Source organism: Acipenser ruthenus, chromosome 11 (assembly GCF_902713425.1).
Source record: "Acipenser ruthenus chromosome 11, fAciRut3.2 maternal haplotype, whole genome shotgun sequence".
Classification (NCBI taxonomy): Eukaryota; Metazoa; Chordata; class Actinopteri; order Acipenseriformes; family Acipenseridae; genus Acipenser; species Acipenser ruthenus.
This window is the reverse complement of record NC_081199.1, coordinates 12,405,454-12,421,241: the sequence shown is the minus strand read 5'-3', so window position 1 is coordinate 12,421,241 and position 15,788 is coordinate 12,405,454. Positions and strand designations below refer to the sequence as shown.

At 43.2% G+C, this 15,788-nt stretch overlaps 1 protein-coding gene and 1 pseudogene across 1 annotated transcript; one reads left to right on the top strand and one right to left on the bottom strand.

The window, feature by feature from the left end:
• The first annotated feature begins 3,450 nt into the window (after positions 1 to 3,450).
• Positions 3,451 to 7,641, top strand: LOC131739326 (uncharacterized; annotated as a pseudogene).
• Positions 7,642 to 7,974: 333 nt separating this feature from the next.
• On the bottom strand, positions 7,975 to 15,543 carry LOC117426941 (polyunsaturated fatty acid lipoxygenase ALOX12-like). The gene is made up of 15 exons (XM_034045198.3): positions 15,479 to 15,543; positions 14,734 to 14,880; positions 14,334 to 14,532; positions 14,023 to 14,104; positions 13,764 to 13,886; positions 13,552 to 13,658; positions 13,186 to 13,358; positions 11,056 to 11,199; positions 10,370 to 10,573; positions 10,027 to 10,113; positions 9,674 to 9,843; positions 9,324 to 9,445; positions 9,043 to 9,143; positions 8,782 to 8,952; positions 7,975 to 8,626 (listed from the first exon to the last, which is right to left on the bottom strand). Exons 2-15 carry the CDS (start codon positions 14,878 to 14,880, stop codon positions 8,447 to 8,449), a joined length of 2,010 nt encoding a protein of 669 aa, XP_033901089.3. The 5' UTR covers positions 15,479 to 15,543; the 3' UTR covers positions 7,975 to 8,446.
• Between the last annotated feature and the right edge of the window lie 245 nt (positions 15,544 to 15,788).

Here is a 15,788-nt window from a genome sequence, read left to right as displayed (position 1 = left end):
GCCTGAAGGGCAAAAGAGGAAGTGACTCTCCGCGCGCTGCGTATAGTAAGCTCCCAAGGGGGCGGGCTTGCACGGCAGCTTGCGCGGAGGCCTATCGGCAGCTTTGACATAAAGCTCAGCCAATCCCTACTGCCTGACGGCAATGTCCCATACCTTGATGGTTATTTTCTCTTTCAGGGAACCGGGGTTGCATCCGCAACCTATCGATATCGAGGCGAGCTGCCTGGAGTCTGCTTGTACCAGAACAGATACGCATTGTCAGCGCTATTGCTCAGGGAGTAATTGCAGAATATCCTTGTGTCGCTGCTAACTTTCGAGGTAATCGTTTCATTGAGTTGATTAATTTCATCTCCACGGCTGCAGTCTGTAAAACAAAAAAAAAAATAATAATAATTATAAAATAAAAAAAAATAGTTATGCACGATTTAGTAACTGCTGCTGAATCCACGAAATTGTTATTACAATAAAAATACATCTTTACCAAAGGTTAAATAGAAGACTGCAGTGAGAAGACCTGCATACAACATGGTTATCGCTGTACATTCAGTTTGAATGAGTTCTCTGTCTCTGTTCTGTTGGTTTCTGCTCAGTACTGAATGCCAGTCTGCAGCCGCACCACCGAGCGGATCAGTGGGCGTTTCTTCCGTGTGTCGGTATGTTTCTCTGATGTCCAATCAGAACCCATGAACTCGCGCTGCGCTCTGTCTTCTTCATTACACAGTGAAGCACCAGAACGGGGTTCTTTCGTGTCATGAGTTGTGTTCCAATACTGTTTAAGACAGACAGACAGAGTCAAGCAGGGAGTGCATTTGGATTACACAGTAACACAATGGTTTCTGTAGGGCGCTGGAAATGAAGCTACGATGGTTATTGTCCATGGCACTGAACTGGTCTAGTCTGAGTTTTTTTAAAAGATTTAAAACGTCTGATCTATATAGCTGGCTGTTTGAGCTACATATATATATATATATATATATATATATATATATATATATATATATATATATATATATATATACATATATATATATATATATAATTTTACAAAACTAGAACCAAACTAACATTTTTTTTTCTTTTTTAAAAAAATACGAGTTAATTAAATCATGGAGTAAACAATTGAAAACATTTGGCCCAACGTCTCTTGATGTGTTTGATCTTGTGTACAGTGTAGACATTGTCAACATGCATTGCCTGCCTGTACCTTAATACACAGGCTGCATTCACACCGATTGACCGAGGACCTTGTTGTTACTGAGAGGGAAGAACACAATGTAACACCGCTTATCTGACATCATTGCTTCATGCTGTGAGCAGGGGTGTCATTCTCATACTGTTTTCATACAGGTAGTGTTGAAAAGAAAGCAGCTGCACCAGGAGATATGGCGAGTGTGAGCTGACTGTGAATGAACATTGAACAAATGATTGTCCTACACCGCCCTCTGGTGGGATTGCCTTGAACTGTCGCACAGACCTCAGGTTAAACTGATCGTTTCTACTTCGTGTGTGAGAAATGGCAGAGAGTGTATGGCAAGCCAAATGATCATTTAGAGATATCTCAAATTGCATTTTAAGATATCTTGAAATATTTAGAGATATCTGTAAAACATTTCCAGATATCTTAAATTGAATTCCAGATATCTTTAATTGTGCAGTTTTTAAGATATCTAAAATTAATTTAAAGATACCTGTAAATCAATTTGAGATATCTAAAAATGAAATAAAGATATCTCAAATTGATTTACAGATATCTTTAAATACTATGGAAACCGTATGGATTGTGCTAGCATGGCACGCCAAACTGTCATTTAGTGATATCTTAAAATGAGGGTTTTAAAGATATCTCTAAATCATTTAAAGATATCTTCAAATAACGTCCTGTTCATTTAAAGATATCTGTAAATCATTTGAAGATATCTTCAAATAACTTCCTGTTCATTTAGAGATATCTCTAAATAACTTCCTATTCATTTGAAGATATCTTTAAATAGACAGGAAGTCAATTGAAGACATAGAGCATTTTCACAGGAAGTCATTTCCAGATATCTCGAAATAGCTTCTTGTTCATTTGAAGATATCTTCAAATGATTTAGAGATATCTCTAAATGAACAGGAAGTTATTTGAAGATATCTTCAAATGTTTTAGAGATATCTCTAAATGAACTGGAAGTTATTTGAAGATATCTTCAAATAATTTACAGATATCTTTAAAACCCTCATTTTAAGATATCTCTAAATGACAGTTTGACGCACCATGCTAGCCAAATCCACATATTATTTAAAGATATCTGTAAATCATTTGAAGATATCTTTAAATAACTTCCTGTTCATTTAGAGATATCTGCAAATCATTTAGAGATATCTTCAAATAGCTTCCTGTTCATTTAGAGATATCTCTAAATAGCTTTCTGTTCATTTGAAGATATCTTCAAATGATTTAGAGATATCTCTAAATGAACAGGAAGTTATTCTGAGATATCTCTAAATGAACAGGAAGTTATTTGAAGATATCTTCAAATGATTTAGAGATATCTTTAAATGATTTAGAGATATCTTTAAATGAACAGGACATTATTTAGAGATATCTCTAAATGATTTACAGATATCTGAAAAGTATTTCAAGATATCTCAAAAACATTTAGCGATATCTTAAAATGATTTAAAGATATCTAAAAATGCATTTTAGATATCTCATTTGAAGCTCAATTTAAAGATATCTGTAAATCATTTTGAGATATCTCTGAATGTATTTTAGATATCTTAAAATGATTTAGAGATATCTTTAAATATTTGAAGATATCTTCAAATATTTAGAGATATCTTCAAATATTTAGAGATATCTATAAATGAATTTGAGATATCTCTAAATGATAATTTGGCTTGCCATAGTGAGTCGGCGGGGCAGGAGAGTAAGAGGAGCGGCGCATTCTTGTATCAAATACAATTGCAAAGCTCTGTTATGTTTGGCTTTTTTATTACATTTTTATTTATTCTATATTTGTGTATAATTATAATAATACACGGCATGTGGAAATGAGGAGACACATTTTACAGTAAGATACGTTTTCAAATAAAACATTTTAAATACTGATATTAAGTTACCCTTTCATCACTGAAGAGAGTGAGATAAAGGTGTCAGTTGAATTACTATAACACCCAGTGTGAAGCTAGTGTTCACTATCGTAATTGTTTGTTTATTAGTTTTAAAATGTTTAACGCGACCTATTGTTTGACCTCGTTAGTACAACCGGGCTCCTTTGCTAATGACATCTTTAGTCAGGGTCGTAACCAAGTATAAATCTCCACATTTTTGTAAAATGACTTTACACTTAAAGGTACTTCTAGAGATGCAACTCGTTTCAGTAAATTAAAACGATAAACTTCGCATCCCGCGCAGAGGGAGAACACAGACTTAAAACACCATTAAGTGGGGTTGGCATTGCAAGGGAGATGAAGGGAGGTTTCACAGTTCCGATCGAGTGAGTTTTCTAAGCATTATTTTTAAATGGTTATTCATCAATTGCTAGACCCCGTTAGAAAAAAAAAAAATCATCATTTAATCATAAAATCATAATTTACAAGATTAAATACGCTACTTTACCTCCTAGGCGCTGCCAATAGGGTCACCCGACTGCGATACTGCATGCTGATTGGCTCGAGATATGTCAGATTTTGCTAAATTAGAAGCCTGGTTTATAGCGCGTTATGGAAAGTAACAATCATTTGAGTTACATTTAACGAGTTGTATTTCGTGTTTTGAGGACAAATGACATTTAACATCAGAAAGTAGTCACTGTGATGACTGATCCTGCCTTTAGCTCAGTTTTGGTGCGAATGGCGTATATCGCGTTTTTCATCTAAACTCTTCATATATATATATATATATATATATATATATATATATATATATATATATATATACACACACACACACACACACACAGTGCCGTGAAAAAGTATTTGCCCCTGTCTGATTTTCTGTATTTTTGTACATTTTTCACATTGTATTTGGTCAGATTTGTTTGTGGGTTGTAGTAGTATATGGAGGGTGTCTGAGAGAAAAAATGACACCAAAGTTTGGTGCTTCTTTCATTTGTTTGATATGCAAGGTTATCAAACATGCAATCTTCAGGTTTGAAAAAGTTATTTATTTCTTAGCAGACGCCCTTATCCAATTTGATACGAATCATATGCAAAGTCTGAAATTTACACATGTTTTCAGTACCAAACAATAATAATGAGAAATCGTCTTCAAATTCAATTAGATAACGTCTCTGAGTGCTTTATGTCGGCGTTTTACTTTGCTGGTCATAGGTGGCGATTCTTTTGTTTGTTTGTTATACTTGAGTCAAGTATGCGATTAATAAGGACAATTAAACGGTATTCATTTCTGAATGTACATTACATATTTTCATCTGCAATCGGCAACACGAAGGGGGAAAAACAGCTTGTTTATTTACTTATTATTATACAGCAGTGGTGGAATGAAAGAAAGCCGAGCGGAGCTAAGAAAGAGCGGAGCAGAGCGGAGGATGCCATTATCGGCGGTGAGCAGAATTGTCACCGCCGATTCACTCCGCTCACATTCTCTGAACACAACACAGACGCTCGCCGTTAAAACATATTGTCTTTACCTAGACCAATCTAGGTAAAGCAGCAGTGTGTCCCCAACCTGAGATGTAACCCGCGCTCTTCCAGTCAAGAGCACAGTGCTCTAACCACTACTCCACATATGCTACAAGTGAAGAAGCACTAATGTCTCGTTGTATAACAACTAGCTGCTGAAGCAGAACAGCGAGGATGGGGAGTCCAGGTTTACCCAGTGGAGGTGGGCTGTCGAGGATTTGTGGCACACTCCACAACCCACTTTCTCAGAGACACTGGATTCAGTGGTCAAGAGTTGTGACTCATAGTGAATAACTTATCTGAAGCAGCAGAGGGGCAGCAACTGGTTGTGGTTGAGATGAAAAGATTCTGGTTGGGGACCTTAAGCACAGTAGAAAGAAAGCAATGTCAATGTAAAGGAAGGTAAGTAAGCTGGGTTTAGCTGAGTGGGGATAGAGGGCGGTGATGCTGGGATGCCAGAATCACTGTCGAACCCTCTTAAGGTGCCGTGGGCTAATCGACGAAACACCAAGGATGGAAGGTGCCCACTTGAAGACCCCAGAGATGTACCCTACTCAGCTCAGTCCAGACGGTTGTCATACTGTTGCGCTAGGGAGGCTGCACTGTGGTTGATCCCTGGAGCCAGCATTGCAGCCGTTGTGTGTGTTGGTGCACCAGGAAGGCAAAATAGGCTGATCCCTGGAGCCAGCATTATACTTCAGCCATCAAAACCAGGCAGTAATATATCTACATCATCAGATGGAAGGAAATGCAGATGGAGCACATTAGTTTACAGTAAAATAAGCTCTGTCTTAGTTGGAGCTTATCTTGGCGAGATCTAAGTCCAATATCAGCATGAATTGTTAACACCTACTCTCATGTAATGGATTTTCTTTTTTTTAACCACCATAACTTATGCAAGAGTTTTAAAAACGTATGTTGTTAATGTCTGTTTTTTGTGAAATGCAATGAGATGTGATTCCCTTTCAGAACTGGATTGGGAACTATAAACACAAATTAAATCCTGTTCCTGCAGTTACTAAGCCAACCAAACCAAAGTTGCACACACGAGACCTGTCTGCATACAATTTATTTTGCCGGGACATTCTTAAAAAGCAATGTATGAAAGTATGCTATAAACAACATATAATATTGTATACTATGTGACATATTCTGAAAGGGTTAATTTATTATTTTATTGCAAGTCTCCCACACCCTCTTTTCCAAGAGAAAGGTAGCAAGTTACTTCCACTTTGGACTAGGAATTCTATTGGTTAAAGTTCTGTTTCTATAGCAACAGCCTTGAAAATATCAATTTTCTTTGTCTGAATATTCTGGAAAATTAACTTTAATGCGTTGTGAACACACTGTTCTTATAAAAACACTTTTAAATGTTTGTTAATGGTTTAACAGTACTTAATTTGAGAAAAAACTAAACCAAAAAACAGCATGATTGTAAAGCCTTGGCACTGCTTTTAATTTGTAGGTACAGGGAAGTCATTAAAGGCAGGTGGCTCAGTTTAGGGCAGGAGGACAGGGTCAGATATCTCGAAGAGACAGCAGCTCTGAAAGCGCAGGGAGACCAGCTGAGTCTAGAGATGAGGGAACTCAAATTGGGAAGTTAAAAGCAGCTCAGATTGCAGGTATGAAAGGATTGTGTTTTAACAACATTGCGTTGAAATGAACCTATATCAGATAGTGCAGGGGTGTCAAACTCAGTTCCTGGAGGACCGCAGTGTCTTTTTCATTCCAACTACTGCTTTCAATTTACTTAATCGATCCAAATATTTTACAGTTGATGGTTTAAAATGTGCACTTGATTCCAGGTACAGCTGCCTATAAAATATACTGAGGCCTGGAGAGAGGCGTTAAATGTATCTGGCTAATTAAATAATTAGATCAATTAAGACATTAAGAGTTGAGGTGGAAAAAATCAAGAAGATACTGCGGCCCTCCAGGAACTTCCTTTGACACCCCTGAGTGCAATAGTGTTATCATGTTTTGTTAAATATTTATGTACTTTGCTGCTAGTTCTGCTTAAACATCTTTTAATGACAATTTTTGACAACAGTATTCTCAACTTTTTAATTAAGAAAACATATTAAAAGACCTGAAAATCACAAATCCAACTTGTCACTTACACAATGGTTGGTTATTAAGATGTGTTACTGTTGCACTGTGGAAACCAGCATCTTTTCTGTGTTTCTGCAAAGATGTCCAGGCTTGAGGAATTGGGAGTGGAAACGGCAATGATGTCATATGACTGCCTCAGTTCATCTCCAGCTGTTACTAAACTCTACACTAAAAGAGCTGCAGAGTTCCTTAAATAGACTGGAACAGCCAACAAGTTTGGATTGTATATGGAAGGTGGTTATTAATGACAAGTACATTTTTCCTCTCCTATTTTCAGCCCCTTCAACATCCTCAGTGCCCAAAAGCACTGAATCTCTGCAACTACTGGTTAAGGAGGTTCAGGAGCTTTAACACAAACTACAGTAAGCATATTAACTCAAAACAGAACAGTAACATGCCAAGCAAATAGAGGGAAAAGCACACTGTTGTTCTAGCTCTTAGGAGAGGCCAGGGGTAGTGCAAGGCTTCCCTACATGTCTCTGTTAGCTGGAAAGGTCACCATAACAGCGGTTTGCCTTCCCTGTGACTTGACTGTTAGGAAGCCCTCCTTTTATGGAAGGCAGCAATTGCATTCTCTCCTTAAAGGAGTAAAGGATATTTCATTTGAAATGGGTAAGTTCATGACAATTGTAACATTTGCATTGTCTTCCTGTTGTAATTATTGATGCTTAGGGTAACTGACAGTTGTATGCTTAGATTAATCTCCTAATTGATGATACTGGAGTGAGAATACTTCAGCAACCTGTATTTTATTGCTCTACATAACCCCTGCGATGCAAGACATAAGCATGAAGTCAATGATGTGTCAAAAGTGCTTATGTGATCTAAATCAGCATTGTTTAATTTCCAGAGCAGCACAAGCAGTCTGAGGAATGCCATGTTTGCAGCATCACAGACAGGTGAAGATATATTGGAGGCTATGTGTGTAAATGAAGGTATTACTGCATTGCTTTAATCTTACTTGTAATTTAAACACCTTCTTTAACATCACAGCTTTTGTTACTGCTAAAATAAAAACATATTAATCATACAATCAGGTCAAATGTCCATGTTCATCTCCAAGTATGTATTTATGTAGACTTTTTCCACCAATGTGCTTTCACATTAAATTATTTGTTTTCACACTTAATAGCAAAATACAACCAATATCTGCTACCAGTGCGACACTACCCTTTCTTCAGTGTGTTCAGAGGATTCACAGGCAGCCACTGTTCAGGAACCAACTCTAAGCCAAGGTGGGTTGTTATTTATTTATTCCAGTTTGAAATTTCAAAAGAGGTTAAAAGGACAAATTACAAAGCATACTTTTCTTTAGTTTTACATCAGCAAATCAAATTAATCACTCAGTCATAATTGCTTAGCAAAACATGATTTAAATGTCATTAACTGTACCTTTACTTAATTTGCATTCAATGTATTTTTCTCGGACATTAAAACACTAGAGACATCCATAATGCATTCATCATAATTGTACCGATTTTCTTCATGCTTTCCTTGTCAGGGTAAATACACTTAAAATTGGAAACAATGTTATAACATGTTAAGGACATGGCTCCCATTTCCCCCATAATGCTATTACACTAGCCTTTTTTCCCCTCATTATAAGGTGAAAGTCTTGTGACTGGATCCCCACTGTACCATTATAAAGTTTCAGATAGTAGTAGATGCCTCTCCCCTCTCCCTGTCTCCTCTCTTCTCTGTCCTCCCTCTATATAGTAATGCTGTTCTCGATCCTGCTCGGTTTCAGGTACTCGTATTTCAGCGCCAAGCTCTGGTTCCTCTCCTTTATTTTCTGCTCGATCTCTTTCAGAGTCTCATTGAATTTGCGTATCTCTGCCTGGGCTGCTTCCTCTGTGAAGTACTCCTCAGTGTGCCGTCCGAGAGGAATCTGAGGAGACAAAGCGAGGCAGCGAGTCACAGACTGCATGGGAAAACCTCCAGGATTATAAACTAAGCTGAGTCAAGCAGACCAGCGTTTGGGCTCTAGTGCATTCATCGGTGTTATTGAAACTGAACCGAGTCAGGTGACAGTGTGATTCTCACCGCATCTGGCTGTGCCCTGCTCAGGTGCCATGTGATCGCCATCTCCATGCAGGATTGGCTGATGTCTGGCAGAGTCTCCATGATCATCTCCATGGTAACAGAATCTTTGCAGGTGGGTGGGGGCAGGCGCATAGTGCAGGGCGTGTTCGGAACCCAGGCGCACCAATCAAACTGCAGGGCAGGAAGGAGACCACAAGGTGAGGGGTGAGAATTGTGCAGGATGTAGGGGTGGTGGGTTAGGGGTGAGGGGACAGGGGTTACCTGTCCATTGTTGGTAGCCGCGTGCTGTACAGAGCAGGTGAAGATCACCACACTGAGGAGAGTCACCAGCTCCTTCCTGCTTCTCAACTCACTGGATAGACCTGAGGGAGAGACAGACAGGCAGAGAGATGGAGACAGACAGAGAGACACAATCTATTATTAAATGAGACATACACAAAACATACTGCCAATGAATCAGCTAACAAATTAACGATGCATTAACCATCTGGACAAAGATTAAAGGGATTAGACCACCATAATCGCCCCCCCCCCCCCCTCACCGAATTGGGGGATGTCCCCGAACCCCTCCTCAGTGATGTCACGGATCCACAGCTGCAGCTCCGAGTCCTGAGAGACATCAGAGTCCGAGGAATAATAGATAGAGACGAGACCGGAGACATAGCTGAGGAGAGAGAGTGAGATTGTGTAGGGCAGCTCGGTCCTGGTACCTGCCCAGGTGTGTGTGGTTCTGGTTCAGGTGTGTGTGTTTGTGGTTCAGGTGTGTGTCTTCCTGGCTCACGTGTGTGTTTTCTGGTTCAGGTGTGTGTGTGTTCCTGGTTGAGATGTGTGTGCTTGTGTTCCTGATTCAGGTGTGTGTTTGTGTTCCTGGTTCAGGTGTGTTTCTGGTTACCTCTGGATGGCGTTCCACAGCATCAGGCTGTCCTCGCGGTAGAAGTAATCCCTGAGCTTCATCACGCCGCGCCGCTGAAAATCTAACGGGGGCTGAAGAGACTCGTAGGACAGAGTCTGATACCCTTTCTGAGAGAGGAGGAGGACAGCAGGACCCCCTGTAGAGGAAACCTGAGAGAGAGAGAGAGAGAGAGAGAGATGAGAGGGGCGAGAGGGGATGAAAGAGGGGAGGGGGTGTGGGAGTGAGAGGGGAGAGAGGTATACACAGGCACACAGACAGGCATACACACAAACAGACAGACATACAGATAGGCAGGCAGACACACACACACACAGATAGGCAGACAGATGTACCCTTTTGAAGATGCCATCTTCAGATATGAGCTGGGAGCGCCCGCGGGTGTTGATCTCCAGCGTGTAGCGCAGGTGAGGGGTGAGGAGCTGAGAGGAGACCAATATACAATTACTGAAAACAGTGAATTTGCTGTCAACATGGCCTCACCATTAATGAACGAAATCAGTGAATTATCCGATCGAATCTCCAGTCCCTGTATCCTGTATGGAGAGTTGTATTGCTATGGATGTTTCCCAGTATCCCAGTCCCTCATACACTTATTCCCAGTAACCCCAGCCCCCCAGACACTGGTTTCCAGTATCCACAGTCCCCTGGTACACCCGTTCCCAGTCTCCCCAGTACCTTGTACACTGGGTGTACTGCGGGGAGCTGTCTCAGTGTGGCCACACAGAACACCTCCATCATCAGGTGAGTGCGCAGCAGGTGAGTCAGGACCTGGAAGATCTGGAATTCAGAGCTTCGAACCCAGATCTTCGACAACAGCCAGGCCAGAGGGGGGTCCGAGGGGAGGAAAACAGGTGAGCTGGGGCCAGGGGTCTGACCCAGCTGAGTGAGAGAGTGAGACACAGACATACACAATGAGAGAGCGAGTTATATATTATATATATTATTTTTAACATAAGTCAAATAAACTCATTTGAAAGTGCTTTGTATCGCGCAACAGCTTGTATAGACAAGGTGTATAGGACTGCAGGACTGGGTCTCTGTACCTGTATAGCCAAGGGGAGCAGCCCCTTGTCTGGCGGTCTCTGTATAGCCAGGGGGAGCAGCCCCTTGTCTGGCGGTCTCTGTATAGCCAGGGGGAGCAGCCCCTTGTCTGGCGGTCTCTGTATAGCCAGGGGGAGCAGCCCCTTGTCTGGTGGTCTCTGTATAGCCAGGGGGAGCAGCCCCTTGTCTGGCGGTCGCTGTATAGCCAGGGGGAGCAGCCCCTTGTCTGGCGGTCTCTGTATAGCCAGGGGGAGCAGCCCCTTGTCTGGCGGTCTCTGTATAGCCAGGGGGAGGAGCTCCTTGTCTGGGGGTCTCTGTACCTGTATAGCCAGGGGGATCAGCCCCTTGTCTGGATGTTCATAGAGGAGGCACAGGGGGGCAGTGAGGTGCTGCTGCTTCCCTTGGATCACATTAGCAGGAAGGCCATCCAATATAGCATAGTCCATCAGGTAGATATTCCCAGCCTGGAGAGAGAGTGGGGAGGGGTTAAAGAGAGAAGAGGAGAGAGGGGTTAGAGAGAGGGTGAGCGGAGAGGGGCTAGAGAGGAGAGAGGGGTTATCGACTCCTTCTTCCAACTCTCTGTAGACTCTGCTACCTACACCATCTTCTCCATCTGTCCCCTCACCTCCTGACCTGCCCACCCCTCCCCAACCTTGGCTCTCCTCTGTGTTCCTCTCAGCAAGAACCAAAACTGCACACTGCTGAAAAGAAATGGAAGAGAACCAAACTCCCTGCTGCCCTAGACCTCTACCGCTCCCTCCACTCCTCTGCTAAACACTCCTATTTCCAATCTATTATCCAATCCTCCACTAACAACCCCTGGAAACTATTCTCTACCATCTCCTCCCTCCTCAACCCCAACCCTCCACCCCTCCATCTCCTCTGATGACTTTGCCTCTTTCTTCTCCTCTAAAATCTGATATCTGCAAACTCTTTAACACCACACCCTCCTTCTCCTACTTCTCTCCCCTCTCAGACTCTGACCTCTCCTCCCTCCTCCAGAGACACAAACCCACCACGTGCACCCTGGACCTCCTCCCTACTCGCATCTTTCAAGCTATTGCTCCCCTTCATCTCTCCTCAACACCTCTCTCTTCTCAGGCCTCTTTCCCTCTGCCTTCAAACAAGCCTCTATCACACCCTCCTCAAAAAACCTACCCTCGACCCCACCTCCCTCCAGAACTACAGTCCTGTCTCCCTCTTACCATTCTGCTCTAAAACCCTCCAGCGGGCAGTACACCGCCAGCTCTCTACTTTCCTGTCTAACCACTCTCTGCTCGACCCTCTCCAATCTGGTTTCCGCTCTGCTCACTCCCCTGAAACTGCTCTCCTGTCTGTCACTAACTCACTAAACTCTGCCCGTGCTGCCTCCCTCTCCTCAGTCCTAATTCTCCTTGATCTCTCTGCTGCCTTAGACACTGTTGATCACTCTAGTCTCCTATCCTCTCTCGCTGACATGGGAATCTCTGGCACTGCTCTGGTTCTCCTCCTACCTCTCCAACCGCACCTACCAGGTAACCCGGCGCAGCTCAACCTCTACACCTCGCCCTGTCTCAACAGGAGTCCCCCCCAAGGATCAGTCTTGGGTCTTCTCCTATTCTCTCTCTACATCAGCTCCCTGGGACCCCTCATCACATCCTATGGTTTCTCATACCATTTCTATGCTGATGATGCTCAGATCTTCCTCTCCTTCGCTCACTCCACTGGCTCCTGATCACCGCTCGCATCCAGTTCAAGACTCTTGTACTCGCCTACCGATGCCTTGACCAGGCTGCATCCAGCTACCTCCAGACCCTCATCTCTCCCTTCGCCCCCACCCGACCTCTCCACCTGCACTAGAAGACTGGCTGTACCTCCTCTACGCTCCCCTCCCTCACCCCACAGTGGTGAAACAACCTTCCTATGGATGTCAGGACTGCCCAGTCCCTGACTACCTTCCGGCACCTCCTCAAGACACACCTCATCAGACCACACCTTTGAAACACAACTCTTCCCTTCTGGACAATATAGCACTCTAACTTGCACTTATCTGCTCCCTATTTTACTGTATTTAATCCTATACTTAACCCTAATCTGTAATATTTTGTATTTCACCTGCACTCGTATCTAACCCTGATGTAACTATGAACACTTATCTGCTCTTGAACTGCCCCGATCAAATCATACTGTGTTTTGTATTTGCTCTTATTGGGCTGAAGTCATTGTATTTTGTATCTTAATTGTACTATAATTCTTAATATGTATTTTTTGTTCAACTTTAAGTCGCCCTGTGTAAGGGCTTTTGCTAATAAATAAATAAATAAATAAATAAATAAATAAATAATAATAGAGAGAGGGAGAGGAGAGAGATGGGTTAAGAGAGAGGAGGATATGAGAGGATGAGAGGGTTAGAGAGAGGAGAGAGTGGGTCGAGAGAAGGGGGGTGTAGAGAGAGAAGGGGGGTGTCTCACCATCATCTCCTTGCTCAGGGTGGTCCCTGCTTGCAGGGAGGCCTGCACCATGTCCGCACGCACAGGGAAGTTCCTGGGCAGCCTCCGGCACTGCTGGATCATCGTGGGATTGCTGCCGTTAAGAAACTGGAATCCGAAAAAACAGTCTTCCTTCCAATGCTCCATCACATACTCTGAGAGAGGAGAGGGGGGAGAGGACAGAGAGAGACTGATTCACACATCAAAAGTGTCTATTCAAAGCAGTGAATTAGTGAAAGGCCCCGATACATGGAAATACAGGACTTGTACAATTCACTGTCAACAGGGTGCAGTAGTGCAGGGGTAGAGGGGTACATGGTGTGTTTTTGTGGGTACAGGGGTTCCTACCTGCCACCGGACTCTTCAGCCTCCAGAAGATTCTTTTGAAATCTTCCAGTGTGTCCCAAGACTTCCCGAAATTAATGGCCAGCTTCTTGAGAGACAACTCCAGCAACCTGGGGAGAGAGAGGGAGAGGGAGAAAGAGAAAGAGTGGAGAAAAAGGAGGAGTCTCTCAGAGCAACTCTCTCTCAGAGCATCTCTCTCTCTCAGTGGGACTCACGCATAATGCAGAGATCCCTCAAAGTCTCCTTGTTTCTCGTTGTCGAATCGCACATCCTGCGGAAGCTCCTTCTCTGTTTTGGCGTCAAGACACTTCGGAATCCTTGGCTCCCAGGCCAGCCACCTTCCGGGGAAAAAAACACAGACAAGCAGGAAAGGGAATGGGAACTCTGCTCAGTACAAATGGGAAAGAGACACACACTGAGACCGAGACACACACACACTCTCATTCTATCACTCTCTCCATCACTCCAAAGTACCTGTATATCTGCTGCCTCTCGTCCAACTGTCTCTTGCGGTGAGACAGAAACTCTGGGAGAGAATCATCACACAACTTCATAGCTGAGAGAGGAGGAAAGGGAGAGAGGGGGAGAAAGGAGAGAGGAAAGTGGGGGTAGAGGACAGTGACAGTTTGTGGTGTAATTGTTGTAAGAGTCTGTGTCTACCTGTTTATACTCAGTGACTGTCTGTATCTCAATATAGTTATCACCCTCTCCCATCCCCCCTCCCGTTTAGCCCGATCCCTCTCCACTGATCACACCCCTCCCCACTTGGCCCCTCCCCCTCTCACCTGGCCCCTCCCTCAGTTCAATGGTCACCTCCCCCACCAACCAGCGGTAGCAGGGGAAGGAGTGAGTGTTGCCCTCTGGGGTCCGGACGCTGACAAAGCGGCAGAACCAGTTATCCTCCACCAAGTACCGGCACTTCTCCAGCCGAACGAACCGGAGCGGTCCAAGAGGAACCGGGCTCGTAATCTCGTACTCATCAACCTGAGAGAAACATCGGAGTCAGCATCTCCTTCACAAAGGGGTCCTGCCTGTGCGTGTGTGTGTGTATGTACCTGTGTTAGAGTCTGAGTCTGTGTGTGTGTACCTGTGTTAGAGTCTGAGCCTGTGTGTGTGTGTGTGTGTGTGTATGTTGTGTTAGAGTCTGAGCCTGTGTGTGTGCGTGAGTGTATCTCCACCCCTCACCGCTCCTCTGTACAGATCCAGCCCCTCATTGTCCAGCACGGTCCTCTCGCTCTGCCCTGCCTCTCCGATCAGGGTCAGGTAAATATAGTTGATTGTTCCGGAGTATTCCGAGGTTCCTGTTGCCACGGTTACCTTGTACACCGCCATCTACACAACACAATGCAAAGCAATACAAACACAAAGTCATACAAACACAACGACAACACAAAGCCAGCAGCAACACAATCACAATGCAACACAAGTCAGAAGCAATGAAAATACAACACAGACACAACATAAACACTACAGTAAGAATCAAACTAATACTAATAATAATACAATAGCTGGTTGTTGAATTCTTGGTCAGTTCAACCCTAACCCTCTGTGTGTAAACTGCCATGCAGCCGCAATAAACACATGATATCTGATTTACAGAGAATAAGGAAACTGGCAGATCAGTAAAGCAGTCATTCAGCTGCCCCGAGTCCACTCTGGAGGTGGGGGGCATGTGAATGTAACGAGCCTCGATACGTCATGGAGCCCTTCAGAGGAAAACAGCGTGAGAAAAAGTGAACAGGATGGCTGCAGGGTTGACGTCATACCAGAAACACAGACTCAGGAAGTAGCTGAAGAAACTGAGACGATACAGTGCTCACTATTTTATTAAATAATAATCAAACAAAATATTTAAAAAAAAAGTATCATGCTAGTTTTTAGCCAGCATGTATAGCAAGTGTTTACTCTAGACTAGTTTTTTTTCTATTACCTCCTCTACACACTCGTTCTCCACTACTTGAACCCTTCACCGAGTGCAGCCAAACGGCAGATCTTTTATAGTTTGTGACCGAGGGACTAACTAACTATCAATTATATTATCCCTCGGTCACATTCTGCACGGGTCTACCAAGTCTGTGCGACTGTCAGCTAGTTAAACAATCAGTAGCTGACAGTCACGCATTCTCACAAGGTATTTAAAATTAAAAAGTACAAAACACATAATAGCGGCGACGTTTCGTCCGCTCCGCAAACAATAATAATACAAATAATAATAATACAAACATTTGGATAATCTAGCT

Coding starts and splice junctions, on each gene's coding strand:
- LOC117426941 (XM_034045198.3), bottom strand. CDS start 14,880: ATGGCGGTGTACAAGGTAACCGTGGCAACAGGAACCTCGGAATACTCC. Junction 10,114..10,369: donor CAGTACACCCAGTGTACAAG/GTACTGGGGAGA, acceptor GTCTCCTCTCAG/CTCCTCACCCCTCACCTGCG. Junction 8,627..8,781: donor GCAGGGCACAGCCAGATGCG/GTGAGAATCACA, acceptor TTGTCTCCTCAG/ATTCCTCTCGGACGGCACAC.